General features: G+C 39.2%; 2 protein-coding genes across 3 annotated transcripts in view; both read right to left on the bottom strand.

The window, feature by feature from the left end:
* Nucleotides 1-6,400, bottom strand: part of LOC131702130 (ankyrin repeat and BTB/POZ domain-containing protein 3-B-like) — a 31,290-nt gene extending 24,890 nt beyond the window's left edge. The window contains exons 1-2 of the mRNA XM_059004170.1: nucleotides 6,043-6,400; nucleotides 3,420-4,396 (exon numbers count right to left, since the gene is read on the bottom strand). Of these exons, the coding sequence (XP_058860153.1) occupies nucleotides 3,420-4,332 (913 nt within the window). The 5' untranslated portion in view covers nucleotides 4,333-4,396; nucleotides 6,043-6,400. The remainder of the gene's footprint in view (nucleotides 1-3,419; nucleotides 4,397-6,042) is intronic.
* An 11,012-nt stretch (nucleotides 6,401-17,412) lies between these two features.
* LOC131702079 (CMRF35-like molecule 6) lies at nucleotides 17,413-24,675 on the bottom strand. 2 transcript variants are annotated; one of them, XM_059003768.1, is made up of 5 exons: nucleotides 24,489-24,675; nucleotides 23,395-23,691; nucleotides 21,884-21,964; nucleotides 21,031-21,047; nucleotides 17,413-18,377 (listed from the first exon to the last, which is right to left on the bottom strand). In XM_059003768.1, exons 1-5 carry the CDS (start codon nucleotides 24,529-24,531, stop codon nucleotides 18,303-18,305), a joined length of 513 nt encoding a protein of 170 aa, XP_058859751.1. In that variant the 5' UTR covers nucleotides 24,532-24,675; the 3' UTR covers nucleotides 17,413-18,302. The 2 variants fall into 2 exon arrangements, with proteins under 2 accessions (XP_058859751.1, XP_058859752.1); XM_059003769.1 differs by lacking the exon at nucleotides 21,031-21,047.
* Nucleotides 24,676-24,727: the final 52 nt, after the last annotated feature.

The following is a 24,727-nucleotide window of genomic DNA, read 5'->3' as shown; positions in this document are numbered from 1 at the left end:
CTGTTGGGTGTTAAACCTGCCTTGGCTTTGTTACAGTGTTTCCAGATAGATCTACTGCAAACTGCACCATTTACACATACAAGCATACTGGGGATGCCAGATTCACAAAGAAGGGACAAAACCAAATCTGTGAAATTAAACTTCACAGAGCTTTTCTCACACTGTAGAGCAAAACCTGTTCAAGTAATATAGTGGCTGACTTCTCTGAGTTAGTAAATTGAAACATGTTTACACTTGCCCCACTGAATATGCCATACCTCTTTCAAACTGGGCTTTACACTGAACTCTGTGAAGTTTAAAAACAGTCCCCTTATTTATTTATGTGTTACCGATGCTGAAATCATTTCAGGATGGAGGAGGTCAAATGGGTGACTCACAAAGTCAGAGGTATTTGAGCAGAGATTGAAAGTCACATTGTTTGTAAGTGTTTGTCGTTGCCGCTGAAGAGAGAGGGCGTCTGATCTTTCCATTGAAGATGGGTGACAATTAAGAATAGACATCGAGAGGAAGCTGTATCAGCTTCCTGCACCGCTCTGCTGTCTGCACAGGTGGAGGAGGTGGAGGGGGTGGAGAAGAGGGGGCAGTCTGACAGAGAGGAACGCTTCAGCATCCTGCTCATGAACAGAGGGCCTCAGTCAAACCACTGTCAAAAGTACCGGCTCCAAATGTGATCAGACTCAGAACTACCCAGATCACAGACATACAAGCAAATACACCACAGAGTGTGACCGTGCTGCACATCTCACACAGGGACACTAGCTCACACACTTAGCATTAACACACTCGTCATATACGTACTGGAATGAATGCTGGAATAACAAAGGGCTAATACAGCCTTAGCAGCATAACACTGTGAGTTTAACAAGACACACCTGAGCTTGTTACCTATACACTGAGGCTAATCAAGCTTGTATTAAAACCTGGAATGGGTGAAACTGCTATGCAATAGGAGTCTTAATTCCATCACTGCATATACATACTGCAATAAATGCTGCACTTTGATATTGCAGCATTATACTGCAACTGTATAAACAGGACTATGATCAGAAGTGCCAGTCAATGGGTAGAGTTTGGGAGTTTTGATTTCATCCAGGCAGTAGACTCACACATAGACACAGATGATAAAAATATACATGCAAACACACACACACACAAACACACACACACAGGTCACTGCGGTCACATGCAGGAAGCTCTGAAGCCTAAGCAATCAGAAAGTCGTAATATGAATCCCATTCATTTCATTCTGCTGGAATAAAAAGCCCTGGTGAAAACGGCTGAAGTCAGCGTAATCCACTGGGGGGCTGGCCGGGGCTGAGACAGATCTGTGCCTCCGCCAGCCCCGACGTTCCAGAACCAAACAGCAGCTCCATTGTTCCGCACATGAGCCGGGCTTAACCACTTTCAATGCACCTTTCACCTACTGAGCTGTGGCAGCATTGTTTTAATGAAACAGCTCAACTCAGCATCAACTGGGGGGTAGAATGAGAATTCAGTTTACAGAGAGAGGCAGGCAGGCAGTGTGAGTAAGTGAAGGACTGGGAGTAGAAAGAGATCCAGGTTCAAAGCCAGCGATTAAAGCAGTTAGCAAGTTATTTTGGCAACAAAATCTCAAAGATGGTATCCTGGTAAAATATGTCATATTAACTGCAAATCCACTAAAGAGACTGCCATGCACTGTTACGTGTCTGATTTCCATAGCCCTTGGTACTGCAGACAATCCTCTAGTAAAAATCAGTGCTAGATCTATCACTAAACTGAAACCTGACAAACCTCTGGAGAACTCCTAAAGATCTGATAATGACACCAATTAAACCCAAAGTGGAATGACTCCCCCAGATCAGACCTGCGTACCCCCACTTCAACCCTGACTCAGTGTATGACAGTGGGGCACCCTGACCAAACCTCAACAAGGTAGAGCTCCCCTTGCAGTCAGCTGCACCCTCGCAGGCAGGGGATGTGTTTAACTGTGGGGATATCGCACGCATGCACACACACACAGTGCAGCTGAGTCACGCCTAGACTCCTCTACAGAGTTCTCAGGAACTGTGCATCGCCGCAGGGATCAGAGTCAAACCTGTTTGATGAGAACCAGCCGAGGAGGAAACAAGTCCATTGCAGGTGCAGGCAGTGTGTTCTTTCTATAGTAAGATCCTGGAACTTATTCATCTTTCTACAGAACCTTCCCTGGACAAAACAAAACACGTGGGCAAGAACGACAGAAATTCAAATTGTGCCACCAGTGTAAAGTTGGGGAAGTTTCTGAAATGCATTAAAGCAATCAACCCAAAGTTGATCCTCAATTCACACAGATCTCTTTGCAGACCTGTATTAAATACAAGTGTTTAGATAAGTGGGCATGTGAATGAAAATGTGCATGGTTACCAAAACCTGCAATGCGTCTCTACTTTTGCAATAGGATGCATGTACTGCTCAGGATCACTTACCAAAATGTAACCATAGTATGCATGATTTTATCTTGAGAACTAAGCCTTCCACTTTATCTGAGTCGGCTTGATTTTCATGAAGTGGAATTATGTCAAAACACTTGTGAGACAGACAATAGACACTGCCTGCAGACCCATTCAGCCCATCAATCAGTTACAGTCACAACACTGCTCACAGGAAACACATGTCAGTCAGGGCAAGGGGGTCGCAGGGAGGTCCCGGAGGGGATCAGAGGAGAGGTGGGCTGGAGAAGAACTTCCACTGCAGTTTCAAGATTGATCCATCTCCGGGGCTGAGTCAGCAGCAGCCTGGGGCTGCACTGTCGGGTACTGTGGGCTGACTCACACTCACGATACAGCAAGGCACTGTCAGGTACCATGGGCTGTGTTTCAGCTGCATGCTGCGACACTCAATCAACCCATTCAAGAAAGTAGAGCTCTCCATACCAGTAAACTACCCTCTTGTCTGGTGTGAAACTTTGTGTTACAGTCATAAATTGTAATATGACAAATATTACAGGCTTTCTGTTTAGTTTTTTTCACCTGCACATTGCTATTAACAATGTGCAGGTCTGCAGTGCCTACCCTGTCATACACCATCACCGCTCCCACAGTCCATGATTCGGTTACTGCTGGCTTGTTCTGTCATGCACCAACTTTTCTTTACTTCTCCGATGCACCAAATATATCACCTTGAACACTTATGTCATTTCCTGTTTATCGGTTCTAGGAAATGTTATGCGGCTTAAAAAAAGCACACCATTTCTGAACCACATGGTATTTGTAAACACTTTTGAATTCTTACAGTTTCAGCTTTACAAAAACATCTCAGGCAAGCATAGTCTAAAATGCAGCCGTGTATTAATAGTGAAACAACACCAGCACCACAAGGTTTACAAGCACAAGGAGATCTGCCCAAACCGACAGACTGAGGAGGAGAGGGGCTGCGTGGGGACTGAGTGCTTCTCTTACCGTAAGCGTTCTTCCCGCAGGACAGATGTTGGTAGGGCTGGAAGAGCCCCCACAGCTCTGCATCGTTGTTGAGAACGTGCTCCAGGGCTTTCTCATCCAGGCTCCCTCCAGACTGAGCGGACAGCAGCCGACCGCACACCTCCTCCAGCAGGCTCTCCAGAGCGGCTGCCAGGTAGATCGCAGCGTGCTCGTGTATCCGGGGGGCCACCTTGCTGTCCACCAGCCAGCGGAACATGCGCCCCACCGAGAACTGAAGCCCACACAGGGTGCTCTGCCTTGTGGAGAACGGCTCCACAGCGCTCATGTTGTAGAGGGACAGCGCCCGCACCCCGGCGGCCACGCAGGCCTCCGACAGCGTCCAGGACAGGGTGAGCTTGGCCGCGCTCTGGACCTCCAGCTTGGTGCACTTGGCGCACTGGAGGCTCAGCCGCTGGGCTTCCCTGGCGATTCGAAGCAGGGCTCGGCCCAGGCAGGTGGAGAGCTTGCAGAGGAGGCTGGCGGTGGCGCAGGGAGGAGAGACGCCCTCCTTGATCAGGGAACTCGGCTGGCATTTCCTCATCACGCTCATCATCTCCTCCTCGCTCCAGGGCACGTAGTCCACAGGCGGCAGCTTGGGGCACAGATCCAGCCCCTCCAGGCCCTCGGACTGGCACTTGTGGCAGCTGTTGTTGCTGCTGCCGCTGTCCTGGCTGAAGCCCACGTCTCCTGGGATGGTCCACAAGCTGCCACCTTGACAGGTGGGATGGTCCAGGCTGGTGGGGGACAGGGACAGGACAGAGGACCTGCAGGACCCTGCCATCCCTCCATAGCCCGAGTCCAGAGTTAGATTCTCAAAGTTCTTAACCGGGGTCTTGTGCTTGGATGACATATCCGTTAGGAACCCTGTACCCTGAGACTTGCAAATTCCAGCCATAACCCAGACACCGAACTCGCTGGAAACTTCTTCTTGTTTTTATTTTTTGCTGATTAAATATCACCTAGAAGGAAAAAAGGAAAGGAATATTGGTTTTATAATATATTTTCTGTGCCGAGTACCACCTGATTGGAAAGTAACATTTATTTTGTAAGTGTCACAGCCACGCAGCGTTATCTAACAGCAGACACCTGCAGTGGACTTTCCCCTGTTCTCATAATCACGTCATTCGATGAGCTTCGGAATTTTTCCACAAAAAAAAAAATTGACTGATGGAGAAGTGAAATTGAAAGCATTATCGTCTGAACTTCAAATTAATGGAAAAAATCACTGCTGATCAAACAAGTATAAAACAAGGTCTACCTATTTCCTCTTATAGTTCTGCCAAACACTTCTTTAAAGCATTCAGCATAAACTTGTGACCTTTTACTTTAGCGGAAGCATCCTAATACTCAAAACGACACATAAAGCAGTATTCTTGTAGCCTGTCTTCCACCACACAGATCAATGCCATCAGATATATACCATGTACTTTTTTCCTTTCAAGTCATCATTCAGTATTAGTGCTAAACATATCCCTACAGTATACCCTGTAATAATTCTAATACTTATTTTAGTTAAAAAACAAACAAACCGTGTACTTTTATTTTAGGGCTGGCACACTGATAATATACAGAACTTGGCTTGATTAACCATTAACCACAGTTGGGTTTTTAGAGCATTCTACAGCACTGGGGGAATCACCAAGATAGCCTCCCTGGTGATCCCAGGGTTACTCATAATGAAATACGTGGTAAGTGAAATCCATTGCAGCTCTTACAAACATCTCGAGTTTGTATCAGAACGGCTGGCTATAGGTTGATCAAATCAACCCTCAAAGTAATATCATTCTTGCACCACAAGATTTCAGCGGGCAGATCATTAGCCTACAGGCCCACTGTGCGTCGCGTTTTGTATTAAAAATCACACACGGGAACTGGGTTCGCATTTTAACCTTTTTGTTTGGAATGTAAAATGCGACATTGCCCCTGAATACTGCAGGTTATAAGTAAGTAAGCAACGCAAGCTTGTAACTGAAGCCCCGGTGCCTGGAGTGTGATATTGTTGGCAGCGAATAGACAAGCCCGTGCCTGCGTGCAGATTCGCGTTCAGCTCATGTTAGGAGCCAAACTATGCAAAATCATTCCATATTCTTATGGGATAACAGAATAAACTCGCTCCCACAGAGAACACCGTTCACAGCAAAACGTTCATTACAATAATAATAATAATAATAATAATAATAATAATAATAATAATAATAATAATAATAATAATAATAATAATACATGTACGCATTCTAAACATGTGCACAAATACGCAGATTAGAACAAACGCCGACCTTAGTTATAAACTTGAACCCATCATTTAGACAATTGTTATTTTATTGTTTTTTTTTGTATTTTTAACAACCAATGAGCACGTCTGGAATGGAACTCATCGCGCGCTTGGTTCCACTGCCTCCCTCCTGTGCTGCAGTTATCATTTAACTGCGAAAATAATTATTACTCAAAATATAAAGAGACGTCTGCTTTTATTAAACAAGCTGCCCTATTCACACAATAATTAACACAACTTCAAAATTTAAACAGCAAACGTGTGAGCTGTGACGATAGTATTTACCTGGGTAATAACAGTTGAACTAAAAAGAAACAAACACTGCGTACTTACCAAGTAGAAATGACCATTGTTTACAAGGGAAAGTGTAGTGATATACAGAGAACGTTAATGCTTTCCGTGGTATCGTTCTCTCATTGAAATGTCTCGATCCAAACGACCCTGTGTGTGTGTGTGTGTGTGTGCGTGTATTACTCGCGTCTGACAGTGGCAGTGTGCTTTAAAGTTTCAAAGAAAGTTTCAGCTCACTGCAGCAGTGCAGAGCATAGGCGAGGCGGAGCCGTGCAGCTCTGGTGTAACCGCCTGTCAGCCAGCTCGATGAAACAAGTTCATTCTCATCCGCCAACAAACTTTTCTGTCCTGACCTGTTCCCTCCCGCTGAGTCAACCTCAGTTCTGTCAAACTGTCCAGTGTACGGGAATGTTGAATGTGAAGAGGAAATATTACGCAGCACGATTAGACCTGGGGCTGGTTTGTTTTTCTCGAGGCTTCCTTATAACAATATACGATCCAGCTGTGCTGTTATTTTGTGGTACGCGTTAAAAAGTGGTACTGGGTTTGCCCGGGCACGCTCACATGATTTTAGCTCAGAAAACAGGTAGACGCCCATCTGCATGGGGTACAATGTTCTGAGTTTTAATATATATATATATATATATATATATATATATATATATATATATATATATATATATATATATATATATATATATATATACACAGTGCCTTGCAAAAGTATTCAGACCCCTGACCAATTCTCTCATATTACTGAATTACAAATGGTACATTGAAATTTTGTTCTGTTTGATATTTTATTTTAAAACACTGAAACTCAAAATCAATTATTGTAAGGTGACATTGATTTTATGTTGGGAAATATTTTTAAGAAAAATAAAAAACTGAAAAATCTTGCTTGCATAAGTATTTAACCCCTGTGCTGTGGAAGCTCCCAGTTTACACCGATGAAAGAAATTGCCCTAACAAGGACACAATTACCTTACCATTGGCCTCCACCTGTGAACCATTAAAGTTGCTGTCACATTTTCTGGATAAAAACCCCACTGTTGAAGGATCATTGGTCAGGCTGTGAATCTGAAGGAAAATGAAGACCAAAGAGCATTCTACAGAAGTTAGAGATAAAGTAATACAAATGCATAGATTAGGGAAAGGGTACAAAATAATATCCAAGTGTTTGAATATCCCAGTGAATATCCCAGTGAGCACAATTCAATAATCAGGAAGTGGAAGCTGCATCACACCACCCAGGCACTGCCAAGAAAAGGCTGTCCCTCAAAACTCAGCACTCAAACAAGAAGGAGACTTGTGAGAGAAGCCACAGAGAGGCCAACAATCACTTTGAAGGAGCTACAGAGTTCAGTGGCTGGGAGTGGAGTAATGGTGAACCAGTCAACCATATCAAGAGCTCTGCATAACACTGGCCTGTATGGGAGGGTGGCAAGAAAGAAGCTGTTACTCAAAAAGTACCATCTGAAAGCACGTCTGGAGTTTGCCAGAAAGCATGAGAGTGACCCAGCTGCAATGTAGGAAAAGGTTTTGTGGTCAGATGAGACCAAGATAGAGCTTTTTGGCCAAAACTCAAAGCGCTATGTGTTGCGCAAACCTAACACTGCCCATGCCTCAAGACACACCATCCCTACAGTAAAGTATGGTGGTGGCAGCATCATGCTGTGGGGATGCTTCTCATCAGCAGGGACTGGGCATCTTGTTAAAATTGAAGGAAGAATGGATGGAGCAAAATACAGGGAAATACTGCAAGAGAACCTGCTTCAGTCCGCTACAAAACTGAAGCTTGGGAGGAAATTCACCTTTCAGCAGGACAATGATCCCAAGCACAAGGCCAAAGCAACATTGAAGTGGCTCAAGAACAAAAAGGTGAATGTCCTACAGTGGCCCAGTCAAAGTCCTGATCTCAATCCCATTGAGAATCTGTGGCACTATTTGAAAATTGCGGTCCACAAGCGTCGTCCAACCAATCTGAACAACCTGAAGCAAATCTGCTAAGAAGAATGGGCCAAAATCACTCCGACACTGTGTGCAAAGCTGGTACATACTTACCCCAAAAGACTTAAAGCTGTTATTGCAGCGAAAGGTGGCTCTACCAAATATTAATGTGTGGGGGTTGAATACTTATGCAAGCAAGATATTTCAGTTTTTTATTTTTCTTAAAAATATTTCCCAACATAAAACCAATGTCACCTTACAATAATTGATTTTGAGTTTCTGTGTTTTAAAATAAAATATCAAACAGAACAAAATTTCAATGTACCATTTGTAATTCAGTAATATGAGAGAATTGGTCAGGGGTCTGAATACTTTTGCAAGGCACTGTATATATATATATATATATATATATATATATATATATATATATATATATATATATATATATATTTCACAATTCATCAAATGTACAGGACTTTAACAAATTGGGTTATCTACAGTTGTAAATATATACGATTTTGTGGATGAAGTACAGCTTGTCTTGTTGGTAGTGATTTGTGCAGTGGACACAGCATTGACAGCGTACCATTTCCTGCCATTAAACGAGTACGCGTACCACATTCTGACGACGTACCGCTTTCTGGCCCTACACATGTGGTCTAGATTCGGAGCCTCGTGCTGTATTGTAATTGTTTGTTTGTTTCTTTTTTAAATAGTAATGTTTTAAATACACGTACAAAGATGCATATACATTACAAAACAAAACAAGAAACTCGCTATATCCAAGGGTTATTATATTGCATATTAATACAGAAATACAGCAGGCGACGCGAGTGCTAAGTACTTCTAGTCCAGGTGTGTGCTAGTTTGTTTAATTTGTTTATGAGTAACATCCTGTAAATCTGTACAGTAAATAAGAACACTTTGACCTCAGCAGGTAAAGGAGTGGCAACCAACACTTTAAAATCCACTGTAATTCATCCAACGAGAGATTTTAATAAGCACTGGTTAGCACTCCTTTAAAAGCAGTAATGGTGGGGGTGCGCTGTACTTTCATTGATGTTTTTTTATGATACTATGTATAAGGATTATAGGATTATAACTGAAAGTAGTAAAAACATATAGGAAAATGCCTTGCTATCCCCTGCTCTGTGTACACAAGCAACATGCAAACAAGCACACTCTGTCACCCGTATATCACACGAACTCCAACAGACAACACAGGCATTTTAGGATTACATTTTCACTGGAGTTCAGCAAGAGAGAAACTTTGATTTTGTGAATACACTCCATGCACTCTGAATCTGATGCATTTACACTCAGAGAAATGCAAAACTGCTGTTAGAAAGCGTTTTCTCTCTCTCGTTCTCTCTCTCTCTCTCTCTCTCTCTCTCTCTGTGTGTGTGTGGTGCATTAGGCTCAGAACGCAGGGCTATTGTAATAAAGCTGTCTAACTAGGTACATGCAACAGTGAGTGGATTGTCTTTTACCCCTCAATTAAGTAATTAACTAACTGCCACTTTCATCCTGGAGGTAGGGAGTTGGGTAATACAGGGGTGCTTTAATGTAATTTTAAATCCACTTGCCCTTCAGTATATACAGTGAAAAGGTGTATTGTGTTGCATATTTCTATGAAGGTTTAAATTGAGAGAAATAGAGCACACAAACAATCAAAGGAAGTAATGTTAAAACTTTACAATGCATTTGTAAGACCTCACCGAGAATATTATGTTCATTTCTGGTCACCTTGTTACAAAAAGGATATTGCTGCTCTAGAAAGAGTGCAAAGAAGAGCAACCAGAATTATCCCGGGTTTAAAAGGCATGTCGTATGCAGACAGGCTAAAATAATTTAATCTATTCAGTCTTGAACAAAGAAGATGGCGATCTGATTCAAGCATTCAAAATCCTAAAAGGTATAGACAATGTCGACCCAGGGGACTTTTTTGACCTGAAAAAAGAAACAAGGACCAGGGGTCACAAATGGAGAGTAGATAAAGGGACATTGAAAACAGAAAATAGGAGGCACTTTTTTACACAGAGAATTGTGAGGGTCTGGAACCAACTCCCCAGTATTGTTGTTGAAGCTGACACCCTGGGATCCTTCAAGAAGCTGCTTGATGAGATTCTGGAATCAATAAGCTGCTAACAACCAAACGAGATGGGCTGAATGGCCTCCTCTCGTTTGTAAACTTTCTAATGTTCTTAAGTTCTTATGTTCTTATAAATAGAATGCTATTATTATTATTATTATTATTATTATTATTATTATTATTATTATTATTATTAGGCACCCTAATTGTGCACAGGGAAAGCAGCAGGTTTATAAAGTCACGTGCCTTTCTTGAGAAGCCATAGAGATGGTACCCAGTGGATGGTTTATAATGGGAGTGTTTACTAACAGTAAGGGTTTATAATAGGCGTGTTTACTAACAGGAAGGGTTTATGACTCAGTTAAGTTAGGACATGCAGCACGAGGCTTCTTGTTATTGCTTTACTCATACAGAACTGACACATCTGGTTGCTCAGACTTGTCTCTTATCTTTGAGAGAATGCAGTTTCACATGAATCTGCATACAGTGACCTGTAGAAATGACTCTGCTACAACTGCAATGCATTGATGCATTTATATATTTCCAATCACATAGTGATAGAGTAAAATGTATCCTGTTTTAAATATGATTTATAAAGCTAGGACAGGGGGCTGGATTCAGTAGGGATTCAAGGAAATGCATGCACATGGATTAGGGAGTGGTTAACATGTAGAAAACAGAAAGTACTGATTAGAGAAACCTCAAAATGGAGCGAGGTAACCAGTGGAGTACCACAGGGATCAGTATTCGGTCCTCTGCTCTTCCAAATCTACATTAATGATTTAGATTCTGGTATAGTAAGCAAACTTGTTAAATTTGCAGACGACACAAAAATAGGAGGAGTGGCAAACACTGTTGCAGCAACAACGGTCATTCAAAATGATCTAGACAGCATTCAGAACTGGTCAGACACATGGCAAATGAAATTTAATAGAGAAAACTGTAAGGTTCTGCATGCAGGCAAAAATGTGCATTATAAATATCACACGAGAGATACTGAAATTGAAGAAGGAATCTATGAAAAAGATCTAGGAGTTTATGTTGACTCGGAAATGTCTTCATCTAGACAATGTGGGGAAGCTATAAAAAAGGCCAAAAAGATGCTCGGATATATATTGACATTTTTTTAATTCAAATCAAGGGAAGTAATGTTCAAACTTTACAATGCTTTAGTAAAACCTCATCTACAATATTGTGTTCAATTCTGGTCACCTCGCTACAAAAAAGGATATTGCTGCTCTAGAAAGAGTGCAAAGAAGAGCAAGAATTATTCTAGGTTTGTCAATGTCGACCCATGGGACTTTTTCGACCTGAAAAAAGAAACAGGGACCAGGGGTCACAAATGGAGATTAGATAAAGGGGCATTCAGAACAGGCACTTTTTACACAGAGAATTGTGGGAGTCTGGAACCAACTCCCCAATAATGTTGTTGAAGCTGACACCCTGTGATCCTTCAAGAAGCTGCTTGATAAGATTCTGAGATCAATAAGCTACTAACAACCAAACAAGCAAGATGGGCCAAATGGCCTCCTCTCGTTTGTAAACTTTCTTATGTTCTTATAAAATGATTGGTGCTGCTATACAAACGATTACGCATAGCCATGGCAGCGTTATACACTGGGGTTGTGTTCAGTGTTATACATTGGGGTTGTGTTCAGTGTTATACACTGGGGTTGTGTTCAGCGTTATACACTGGGGTTGTGTTCAGTGTTATAGTTGTGTTCAGTGTTATACACTGGGGTTGTGTTCAGTGTTATACACTGGGGTTGTGTTCAGTGTTATACACTGGGGTTGTGTTCAGTGTTATACACTGGGGTTGTGTTCAGTGTTATACACTGGGGTTGTGTTCAGTGTTATACACTGGGGTTGTGTTCAGTGTTATACACTGAGGTTGTGTTCAGTGTTATAGTTGTGTTCAGTGTTATACATTGGGGTTGTGTTCAATGTTATACACTGGGGTTGTGTTCAGTGTTATACATTGGGGTTGTGTTCAATGTTATACACTGGGGTTGTGTTCAGCGTTATACACTGGGGGTGTGTTCAGTGTTATACACTGGGGTTGTGTTCAGTGTTATAGTTGTGTTCAGTGTTATACACTGGGGTTGTGTTCAGTGTTATACACTGGGGTTGTGTTCAGTGTTATACACTGGGGTTGTGTTCAGTGTTATACACTGGGGTTGTGTTCAGTGTTATACACTGGGGGTGTGTTCAGTGTTATACACTGGGGTTGTGTTCAATGTTATACACTGGGGTTGTGTTCAATGTTATACACTGGGGTTGTGTTCAGCGTTATACACTGGGGTTGTGTTCAGTGTTATAGTTGTGTTCAGTGTTATACACTGGGGTTGTGTTCAATGTTATACACTGGGGTTGTGTTCAATGTTATACACTGGGGTTGTGTTCAGTGTTATACACTGGGGTTGTGTTCAGTGTTATACACTGGGGGTGTGTTCAGTGTTATACACTGGGGGTGTGTTCAGTGTTATAGTTGTGTTCAGTGTTATACACTGGGGTTGTGTTCAATGTTATACACTGGGGTTGTGTTCAATGTTATACACTGGGGTTGTGTTCAGTGTTATACACTGGGGTTGTGTTCAGTGTTATACACTGGGGGTGTGTTCAGTGTTATACACTGGGGTTGTGTTCAGTGTTATAGTTGTGTTCAGTGTTATACACTGGGGTTGTGTTCAGGCCCAGGTGAAGGGAAGGATGTCTGTTTCCAATATTGCATTTGTATGTTTGTTCTGAAGGTGAAACATAAAAGAAACTGGTCCTGATTGGGTCACCCTGGGTTTTACTATCCACTGTCAGCTGTGTGGTGTGTCAGAGTGATTGTATAGCAGACACGTGACAGTGCATGTTTATATAGCAGACTCAATCACCTTGCCCTTTCTATTACAATGACACACAGCAACACCCCCAGGCAAAATTGACTCAATGTATCTCGTTCTGGTCTGATTAAGAGTTTATGACTATAAAAAGGTATTTTATCTTTTCTACAGGCTGCTTATTGGTTGCTGTACTGTTCTTTGTATTTGGTTTTCTCTGTGTGTCACTACTGGGGCATGTCTGTTGTATTATATAAGCTCAATATCAGAGTACAAAGTCTATTGGTTTTAATTATCATTGGCAATTGTCTGCAATTGCAGTTAATATTACTTAAATTGCCTCGACTTTTTGTGTTTGATCAATGCATGATCTCCCTTTCCATCTTGTTTGAATCTTGAGATACCAGAGATTAAAGTGCTCTGCTAGTATAATGATTATTGCTCTGCTAGTAAAATGATTAGTGCTCTGCTAGTATAATGATTAAAGTGCTCTGCTAGTATAGTGATTAGTGCTCTGCTAGTATAATGATTAGTGCTCTGCTAGTATAATGATTAAAGTGCTCTGCTAGTATAATGATTAAAGTGCTCTGCTAGTATAATGATTAGTGCGCTGCTAGTATAATGATTAGTGCTCTGCTAGTATAATGATTAGTGTTCTGCTAGTTTAATGATTAGTGCTCTGCTAGTATACTGATTAGTGCTCTGCTAGTATAATGATTAGTGCTCTGATAGTATAGTGATTAGTGCTCTGCTAGTATAATGATTAGTGCTCTGTTAGTATAATGATTAAAGTGCTCTGCTAGTATAATGATTAGTGCTCTGCTAGTATAGTGATTAAAGTGCTCTGCTAGTATAGTGATTAGTGCTCTGCTAGTATAATGATTAGTGCTCTGCTAGTATAATGATTAAAGTGCTCTGCTAGTATAATGATTAAAGTGCTCTGCTAGTATAATGATTAGTGCTCTGCTAGTATAATAATTAGTGATTTGCTAGTATAATTAGTGCTCTGCTAGTATAGTGATTAGTGCTCTGCTAGTATAATGATTAAAGTGCTCTGCTAGTATAATAATTAGTGCTCTGCTAGTATAATGATTAGTGCTCTGCTAGTATAGTGATTAAAGTGCTCTGCTAGTATAGTGATTAGTGCTCTGCTAGTATAATGATTAGTGCTCTGCTAGTATAATGATTAAAGTGCTCTGCTAGTATAATGATTAAAGTGCTCTGCTAGTATAATGATTAGTGCTCTGCTAGTATAATAATTAGTGATTTGCTAGTATAATTAGTGCTCTGCTAGTATAGTGATTAGTGCTCTGCTAGTATAATGATTAAAGTGCTCTGCTAGTATAATAATTAGTGCTCTGCTAGTATAATGATTAGTGCTCTGCTAGTATAATAATTAGTGATCTGCTAGTGTAGTGATTAGTGTTCTGCTAGTATAATTAGTGCTCTGCTAGTATAGTGATTAGTGCGCTGCTAGTATAATGATTAGTGCTCTGCTAGTATAATAGTGATCTGCCAGTATAATGATTAGTGCTCTGCTAGTATAGTGATTAGTGCTCTGCTAGTATAATGATTAGTGCTCTGCTAGTATAGTGATTAGTGCTCTGCTAGTATAATGATTAGTGCTCTGATAGTATAATGATTAGTGCTCTGCTAGTATAGTGATTAGTGCTCTGATAGTATAATGATTAGTGCTCTGCTAGTATAGTGATTAGTGCTCTGCTAGTATAATGATTAGTGCTCTGATAGTATAATGATTAGTGCTCTGCTAGTATAGTGATTAGTGCTCTGCTAGTATAATAGTTTATGTGATAGCCATATGGCCCATTCAATCTAGTTGGCTCTGTATATCTGTTTTCAAAGTTAGCATTATTTTAATCATCTCCTTTAATGTGGCATGACCTAATATTCATCATCATCATATTTGAAATAAATAAAAAATAAGACAATTATACTTTCATAAACGCGAGACGTAAACAACATTCTGACATCAGAGCAACTCATCCCTTCTGCAGTCCTGAGATAACCGGTGTCTGTTAGTCACACGTCATCAGTCACGCTACGGGTTTGTTTGTTTTTTTGCCTCACACCCGAGGTCTAGCCTTGTGCAAATACATATAGACATCAATAAAAACTGAATACATTTCCGATAACTTTTTATACAATTATTATACCAAATTAATCATGATACATTACTGATTCTAAATTATTGTGCGTGTTTAAATACACACAGCATGATCTCCCTTTCCATCTTGTCTGAATCTTGAGATACCAGAGATTAAAGTGCTTTGCTAGTATAGTGATTAGTGCTCTGCTAGTATAATAATTAAAGTGCTCTGCTAGTATAATAATTAGTGATCTGCTAGTATAATTAGTGCTCTGCTAGTATAGTGATTAGTGTTCTGCTAGTATAGTGATTAGTGTTCTGCTAGTATAGTGATTAGTGTTCTGCTAGTATAATGATTAAAGTGATCTGCTAGTATAATGATTCGTGCTCTGCTAGTATAATGATTCGTGCTCTGCTAGTATAATGATTAGTGTTCTGCTAGTTTAATGATTAGTGCTCTGCTAGTATAATGATTAAAGTGCTCTGCTAGTAAAATGATTAGTGCTCTGCTAGTATAATGATTAAAGTGCTCTGCTAGTATAGTGATTAGTGCTCTGCTAGTATAGTGATTAGTGCTCTGCTAGTATAATGATTAAAGTGCTCTGCTAGTATAGTGATTAGTGCTCGGCTAGTATAGTGATTAGTGCTCTGCTAGTATAATGATTAAAGTGCTCTGCTAGTATAGTGATTAGTGCTCGGCTAGTATAGTGATTAGTGCTCTGCTAGTATAATGATTAAAGTGCTCTGCTAGTATAATGATTAGTGCTCTGCTAGTATAGTGATTAGTGCTCTGCTAGTATAATGATTAGTGATTTGATAGTATAATGATTAGTGCTCTGCTAGTATAGTGATTAGTGCTCTGCTAGTATAATAGTTTATGTGATAGCCATACGGCCCATTCAATCTAGTTGGCTCTGTATATCTGTTTTCAAAGTTAGCATTATTTTAATCATCTCCTTTAATGTGGCATGACCTAATATTCATCATCATCATATTTGAAATAAATAAAAAATAAGACAATTATACTTTCATAAACGCGAGACGTAAACAACATTCTGACATCAGAGCAACTCATCCCTTCTGCAGTCCTGAGATAACCGGTGTCTGTTAGTCACACGTCATCAGTCACGCTACGGGTTTGTTTGTTTTTTTGCCTCACACCCGAGGACTAGCCTTGTGCAAATACATATAGACATCAATAAAAACTGAATACATTTCCGATAACTTTTTACACAATTATTATACCAAATTAATCACGATACATTACTGATTCTAAATTATTGTGCGTGTCTCTGTTCATCAATGTTCCACAAACTCACGCTTGGTCACATATTACTAAACATTTTAAACTTATAAATACACAGTTACCACTAGGAACATTATCGTGTTCATCGTAGTAAAGCTGAGTTCTTACTGCTTACCTGTAAACAGGACATGTTTAAAGTTTGGGGCTCGTTGTCTGGAGCTTGATGTTATTTACATTATCGTCGATACACTGCGGTTTGAGGTTCAGGCTACACCTGCATATTTAAAGAGGATGGAAGCTGAAAATACTTTTTAAAAACACCCGTTATTATACCAATACAGTACTAGCATCATTTTAACAGCAAAACTGTATTTATCAGAAGTATTTCGACCTCAGCGTTTCCAGAAATATATATTCAAATGCAATTATCATCCCTCTCATTAAATCTGCATTATGCCACGCTCGTTGTAGGGTCGGGCTCAGGGTCTGACTGTACTAAAGGGATCTGATCGTGCATCCAGGCTCCGATCTGAGCGGAGCTTCAGTGCGCTTCCAATAAATCCATGGCTTTGTAATTCCATGACTCAAAAGTGACTGAATAATACAGCTATCTGCCGCACTCATCACCCAGGACAACATTGTGCCAACAATGTATTGTTTTGAATGACTGCCGCAGGAACGTCTTCGGATCTTTTAATTAGACATACACGGGATGCAATGTTTTGTTATATTTATTTGTAACATATTTTATTGTTTCATATACAATAATCTTCATGCAACCCCGACTTCAGAAACTGTTGCCTCCACTTGTTTTGAAACCAAAGTATTAACCAAGAATTATAAATGAGACGACTGCGCCTTAAGACCTCGGCTGCTCGCTCCAGGATTTTTAGAATCGGATGAGCTAATACTGAGTAAATCCCGATGAGCAACACAATGACGATTTCTCTCTCTGCTTCCTAGGGCGAGTTTTTCCCGTCACCTGTTGTTAACGTTAATCATCGTGTGTTTTGGAGCTGTGGGAGAAAACCTGCTGTTGTTTTTTTTTATTTTTTTAAATTATTATTATTATTATTATTATTATTATTATTATTATTATTATTATTATTATTATTATTATTATTATTTAATTACCGAGTCAGACACCAATCACAAATTAGTTATTACCCCCCCCCCCCCCCCCCGGCTAACATACTAAAAGTAAATGTACTTTGTTCAGCTGATTTCATATATGCCTCTGCTGAGAGCATTTTAATGCATTCAAATAACAGACTGCAGTCACTATGTCAAATATACTCACATCAATTAAAAAACATTAGCACTGTAAACAACACGCAATGTACAGAACCGTGGAAACAACAGTGTGCACTGCACGTCGTATTTTTTAGATTGTTTGGGAGACGTTGCTCTATATTATTCTAGACAGCATACAGCTGCACTGGCAATATAACATGTTGAAAAGTTATCAATTATTGAGAAAACATTACACCAACGCACGTACAGCATCTTTAGGACTAGAAAAAAAGTTGCCGCACGCTGCTTCCCTCTAGTGGTCTGTAATTGCAAATACAAGTGCAGTAATGCCCCAGTTTGGAGATGGAAAGTTCTACCATCCGAAGATTACAATGCAGAAACTGCCTGTTCTTTACTTATGAGCTGTTGTACTGTTATTATTATTATTATTTCTTAGCAGACGCCCTTACCCAGGGCGACTTACAATTGTTACAAGATATCACATTATACAGATATCACATTATTTTTTTACATACAATTACCCATTTACAGGGTTGGGTTTTTACTGAAAGCAATCTAGGTAAAGTATCTTGCTCAAGTATACAGCAGCAGTGTCCCCCACCTGGGATTGAACCCACGACCCTCCGGTCAAGAGTCCAGAGCCCTAACCACTACTCCACACTGCTGCTTAGGACACAAACGCCCATCTGAAACCAGATCATTTTTTTATTATTATTTTTATTTTTACTGAAAAACATTCGAGTAACAAACACATGTCGAATATGACCTCATCATGTTCCACCGCTGACAGCACCGCTACAGCTCTGAGACTCGCAGTGCTTCACTCTAACTCTCGCGGGATCTGGCCGCGTTCTGCTGCGCAGAGAGTTCAACCTGGTCATTAACGGGATCTGCAGAGCGCTGGAAAGAGGAAGGAAATTATTGAACAGCGTTAGTCATTGTTCACAAAAAACACGTTGATGGAATATAAAAATGATTTGTATTTACTTCACCAAACTCTATTTCCAGAGCAATTCAGTACAGTTTTGACTGTTGCATCTGGCTGACTACACATCACAGGGCTGTCAAGCGATTAAAAAAAAAAAAAAAAAATGCGATTAATCTTTTTTAATTTGATCCAATTAATTACTGCATCCATTTCATTTGTTTGTTTTATTATAATATTTAATTTGATCCAATTACTGCATCCGTCTAATTTACGTTTGTTTTGATATTATTATTATTATTATTATTATTATTATTATTATTATTATTATTATTATTATTATTATTATTATTCGAAAAATCCAAAATAAAAACACGGCATAAAAAAAACTCTGTTTTGCTATTTCTGGATCCTATTTGTTGGTCACTCTTTATAGTTTTATATTTATTTACAATCCAGCATTTGTTATTGTTAAAAAAAAAAAAAAAAAAAAGTTTATTACTCACCTTGCTGCATTTACAATCATCAGCTTCCTTTAGTTTCCTTTACTTATAAACTGATGTTTTTCATTGCTTTTTAAAAAAGAGTAACGCTAATTTAAAAAGCTCTTTTATTAATAACTTGAAATTGCCAAAGTAAAACAAAACATGTATTAAGTAACAGTTATATCCTCTATAATTGTAAATAATATCGTTTGAAAATAAATGTGGTTATTGAAATAAATAAAGCTACAATGTTAACATGTTTAGCACGCAGGTGGTACAGCAGACTAGACGCACTTCTGTGATACTGGAACTCACTTTGACAGCAGATACAAGTAACCCTCTTTCTATCCAATGAGTTTTTTGCCGACTATTTGTATTAAAAAGTTAAACGAGCTAGTAAGACTTCCGATGAAGGCGGGATGGTGAGTTCAGCCAGGGTGATGGCTTGTTTTATGAAACAGGCGGGTTAGTGTTAGTGTTGTCGCTACCACCAGCAGCGCGGGTAAGCGATCGTCACCGTGGTCTTAGGAATGTATAGTTAAAAAACGATTTGAGCTTGTTTTGTCATTGTCATTTTTCCATGATTAAATTAAGAAACTGAGATGGGTTAATGACGCTAATAACACCATTAAAGGCAGGCAGAGACAGGGTTGCTGGAACTAGGGGTGCTGGGTGTGCGGCTGCACCCTTGGCTTTGCATGGCTTCCACTATAAAAATGGTTCCTGTGCCACTGGCCAGAGCGCTCAGAAATAAGTCGAACGCCTGAAACCCTAATATCCGTTCTGGTATATTTAGGCAAAGCATTGAAGTAAGTGTGATACTTGTCGGGTTATTTCACACAGTGGTCAGCCGAAAAGCTCGAGCTGCAACCCTCTGATCTACACATTTGTTATGATGTGCTGACAGCTCACACAGCTAAACTCTCTCCGTCTTGTCAACCGCTTAAGATCATTTTATTGCTGAATGTGAGTTTATAATTAATATTACACAACATTGTATGTTTGCAAGCACTCTTGTCTTCTCAGTATTAAGATAATGACATCACTGTTCAAATGTAAGTTTCATCGATTAGGATTTAAAACTAAGTAAAATTCCAAAATTCTCTAATAATATCTTATTCAGAAAAACACATCTGTTAACTAAACCTTTTTATTTAAATAAACAACATATAATAATCTCCTCATATATTTTTCTTCTGTATAACATATGCTGTATATATATATATATATATATATATATATATATATATATATATATATATATACACATATACACACAGTATATATATATACTGTATATACAGTATATATATATATATATATATATATATATATATATACAGTCAAAAGTTTGAGTACACCTGCTTGAAACCAGGTTTTTCATGATTATCTATGCTTTTAACTGTATAAACTTGTCTATAAACACTTAATATTTCATTATATGATATGTGTACTTATATAAGCTGATAATCATATAGTCATGATAGTCTGTAATTACTTTAAGAAATGAAGGTCAATCTTTAAGACAAATCACAAGAACTTTGCAAGTGTCTGTAACTGCTGTGGCCAAGACCATCAAACGATTTGAAGAAACTGGCACTCATGAGCCCAGTCTCCAGACCTCAATCCCATAGAACTTGTTTGGGACAAACTAGACAGAAGAGTCAAAGCAAAGCTACCCACAAGTGCCCTACATCTCTGGGAATTGCTGCAGAAGAGCTGGGAAGACATGTCGGGTGATTTCCTGCTGAAACTTGTTAACCGAATGCCTCGTGTTTGTGAGGCTGTTATTAAGGCAAAGGGTGGCTATTTTGAGGAATCCAAGAATTAGAGACAATTTTCAATTTTCTTGAACATTGCTTTGATACTCCTTCTGTTTTGTTTTGTATATTGTAACATGTGTTTTCATTTTCAAGTATTTACAGAAACGTATACGACGTAAAACATTGTCAATTATGAAAAAAACCTAGTTTCCAGCAAGTGTACTCAAACTTTTGACTGGTACTGTATATATATATATATATATATATATATATATATATATATATATATATATATATATATATAAAGCATATGTTATATACAGCACCCTCTCATACACTGACAGACTCGATTTAATACGAAAACAATATAATATACTGACCTTCTTTGCAGCATTTCCTATATGAAAGACACAAATGGAGGGTTACTGTTCATCTGCTTGATTGATTGATTGATTTCACAGCATATCAGAGTTGTGAAGAGTCTTTGTAAAAGTAAGAGCCAGTGCCATCTACTGATCTGCCACTTTGGAAATAAGTATCCTTTTGTTTTACTGGCAATCCGCTGCTGTGCACTAGATGGCGCTGACACTTCCTAACATAGACACTTTAGCTGCTCTGGCCTACATTATATACGTCTGTGGCAAGCTGATCTAGCCTATATTATATACGTCTATGGCAGCAACTAGAAGTGAAGATGAGCGCCAGAAATCGCTCCTTCACACAGACTTATCAAAACATACACGAGTGATAATTGCAAAGATCACAAAGGTAAGGAAACAGTAAACTAAGCACATGCTGTCTGAGACTACCTGCTAACAGCAATGCAATCAAATCTATTCATTCGTGAAGCTGACAATCCGTCGGTTGGTAATACGCTGTTCAGTGTTTTCATTCGAAACAAGAGCTTTACAGTGTCTTAATAACAAGGAAACAGGCAACAAACACTAAATAGGGAATTTAAGTAACACATTCTTTAAAGTGGTGTTCAACGTCATGTCATTGCAGTTCAGATTGTTTCCTAGTATAGTTTTGTTAAACTTCACCGTATTGACACCGACAGCGATAGCACACTGTCTTCTCGAGTTACAAACTCTACAGAGTGGAGTGCGTGTTATTCATTTATGACGTCATTCGTTCGTCGCTTTTCTCAATGAGCGAATACCAATGTGCTCATTATTTGCCATCGAATACCTTTCAAGCAGTTTGTTTAAATATTCGGATATCCATACTCACTGTTTGCAACCAGTGTGACTGAGACAGTGACAAGGAGCATGATGGCCGCGAAAACATATCTCAAGAAGTCCCAAGCGTTTACTTCAAAGAAAACACAACACAGAACACAGCCATTAGTAATACAATCATATTAATGAATACATAACACAAGCGTTGCAGTACTTCTCCTTATTCTAAGTTTATGACGTCTGCAAGTCCTTCCTCAGCTTGATGGGATTTCCATCCAGATGATGAAGGACTTCTGCTCCCAAACGCCCTGATATCTTTTTTTTTTTTTATTGCAAAATCAACCCATTTTTAAAAAAGATTTATTCGGAAGTATCAAGATCAAATGCACCTTGTCATTTGTAGCTATGCATTTTAAGACTGCTGGGACATTCTTGAAGCCCCACTTAGGGTTATTTGAAGAGAGAGAGGCACACAGAATAGTATAGTTATATATTCTAATATCTTTTTTTCAGTTTTGCTTTTACATAATTACATCACCTTTTCATAGCCATGGCACCTGTATTTCAATTGGACAATATACACTGTAAAAAAACAAACACACGTAGTTTTACAGGAGTAAATACTGTATTTGTTAACAGAAAAAAATACCGTAATTCAAAATCTGACAGAATGTACTGTTTTTTTACAGCAGTTCATATAATGAATTCGCACGCACCTTTCTGACGCCGCTTTGCCTACTGCGTGGGGGATTATGGGAGATATGGGAAATGGCGTAATCTTTCCTGTAATAGTTGGAACTGGTGTTTTGTTGTTGTGTTTCTTGTGTTTACTGATCTCCCCTTGGTGTTGTGGACGTGTTGAATGTGTTATTCTGTTTACCGCGTGCGTCACAGTCAGTGGCAGAGTGGTTAGAATTGGCATGGTGAGCCCTTGTGTGCGCATTTTGTGAAATGATGTAACTGTGTCTGTTGTGCATGTTAAGTGAAACACTGTTAATAATACAGCTTGTTAAGACTCCGTGTGGATTTCATAATCAAACCATTGCATTGTTGTCAGAAGCGGTATTGGGTAACACAAGCAAGAAATGGACAAACATCTTATTTTCTGTGCACGGTTGTCGTTTTTTTAAAATTAATAAAACTGTATTTTTACAGACAAAGTACTATAAATATAAATTGATTTTATTCCGTTAAAACACCGTAATGTGTTGTATAATTTATGTAAAAAACAGGATTTTATCATCGGTAAAATTACAGAAAAGTTACTGCCAACTTTCTGGCAGAAAAGTTACTGTAAGTTAACGGATTTTTTAAAAATGAATTAATTATTTTTTTTACAGTGTATATTGCTTTATTTATGTCATCCATCATATATCTATACATTCGGTTTCACTGTGTATTTCGGTACCAGCTGCCAAATTTTAACCATTGTTAAAGCGATGATCAACAGAGAGGAGATGTGGTCCCTTTTATTGGACTAACTAAACAGTAATTCATAACAAGCTCCAAGACCTCAAAGGCCTCTTCTTCAGGTGAAAGTAGAAAAGAAAGATTGATGTTTACATTCATTAAAGAGTTTGAATTCCTGGAGTTTGATGATCGCGTCCCCGTCCATCACAGCGCACCAGTAGACACCCTGTTCGGCGCTGGTGAACGCGCTCAGCTCCACGAGGAAGACCCCCTCGTCCTTGAGGTCCACGAGCTGCCCCTTGCCTTGGTTCATAGTCACGCAGCTCCCGTTAAGCGCGAATCCATCGCAGCACAGCGAAGTGTTCTGTTTGCACCACACTTTGGCACTGTCCTTGTACTTGGAGTCGTAGTTGCATCTGATCTTTTTTGGATGCAGCGCAGAAAACACACCTATGGGAAATGCATTCAAAACGCGTTAAAGTCAGTCGCACTACCACCGTGCAAAGTTTGCACCGTTTGTTTCGGAAACTCTTATTTTGTTTTTAAACTATCAAGAAACAACAAAGACCCCAGGAGCTTTTAACTTAACATCAGTGCTTTCAGAAAAATACTAAACTTTTGTTATCTTAGCACGGTGGTGGTAATTATTTGCTTTAGCAATATGGCACTAATAATTTTACAAAACCTAAAATAAAAACACTGTGCATCAATAAATTCCAATCCATCCCAAATTAGAGTTTTTGCTAACATTTATGAATATGGACAACTGATGTATTCATTTTTGTGGCAATGTTTGCATAGTGAAATTATACAGATTCGCATTTAAATGGACAACAAAAAGTAATGAAGTCGGGCAAAACTGAACTGCTAACGAGATTTAAGTTTCTTTTAATAAAAAAGGCCACAAACTACACATGTCGGATTAATTTAGATTAAAACTTAATAAAACATATTTAATAAACTCCCAAGTCTTAAATTCAATATGTATTTATTTATTTATGTATTTAATAATTTGTTTATGTTTTGTGTTTCACGCGTTTAAACATTCTAGAACATAAGAGTATATACATATATATATTTCAAAATATATATATTTCAAAAACAGGAACCCGTTGACAGGGAAATGTACAATCAGATAGCATGGTACGCTTGCTACCCCCCTCAAGTATTTCAAATAGCATTATCTTACAGTCTCGTTTGCAGTACCAGTTGACACGCACACAAACACACCGTTGTGACGGTCTTACCTGTGGAGAAAGTGAAGAGAAGAACGATGTATAAAACACTCATGTTTACAGTGGAGGCTTGCTGCGCCCCTGCTCCGTGCTGCTTCTATTGGTTTGTGCAAAAGTTGATGAATTTAAACCAGTAGGCTAGATGTTCCGTTTCCCGTGGGCCGGCATGAAGCCACTGTCACCGCAGTTAAAAATAAGAGATACTATTAACTGCAGACTCATTTCATTGGCCAATGTACCCTAATCTGAGC

This window comes from Acipenser ruthenus, chromosome 29, assembly GCF_902713425.1.
Source record: "Acipenser ruthenus chromosome 29, fAciRut3.2 maternal haplotype, whole genome shotgun sequence".
Taxonomy (NCBI): Eukaryota; Metazoa; Chordata; class Actinopteri; order Acipenseriformes; family Acipenseridae; genus Acipenser; species Acipenser ruthenus.
This window is presented reverse-complemented; position numbering and strand designations above follow the sequence as displayed.

Excerpts from the sequence above, each read along its gene's own strand:
- LOC131702079 (XM_059003768.1), bottom strand. The coding sequence starts at position 24,531 with ATGAGTGTTTTATACATCGTTCTTCTCTTCACTTTCTCCACAG. Across the intron at positions 23,692-24,488 it reads TCTCTTCACTTTCTCCACAG|GTGTGTTTTCTGCGCTGCAT; the intron begins GTAAGACCGTCA and ends CATTTCCCATAG. Across the intron at positions 21,965-23,394 it reads ATTCAAACTCTTTAATGAAT|TAAACGCTTGGGACTTCTTG; the intron begins GTAAACATCAAT and ends TTTTCTTTGAAG.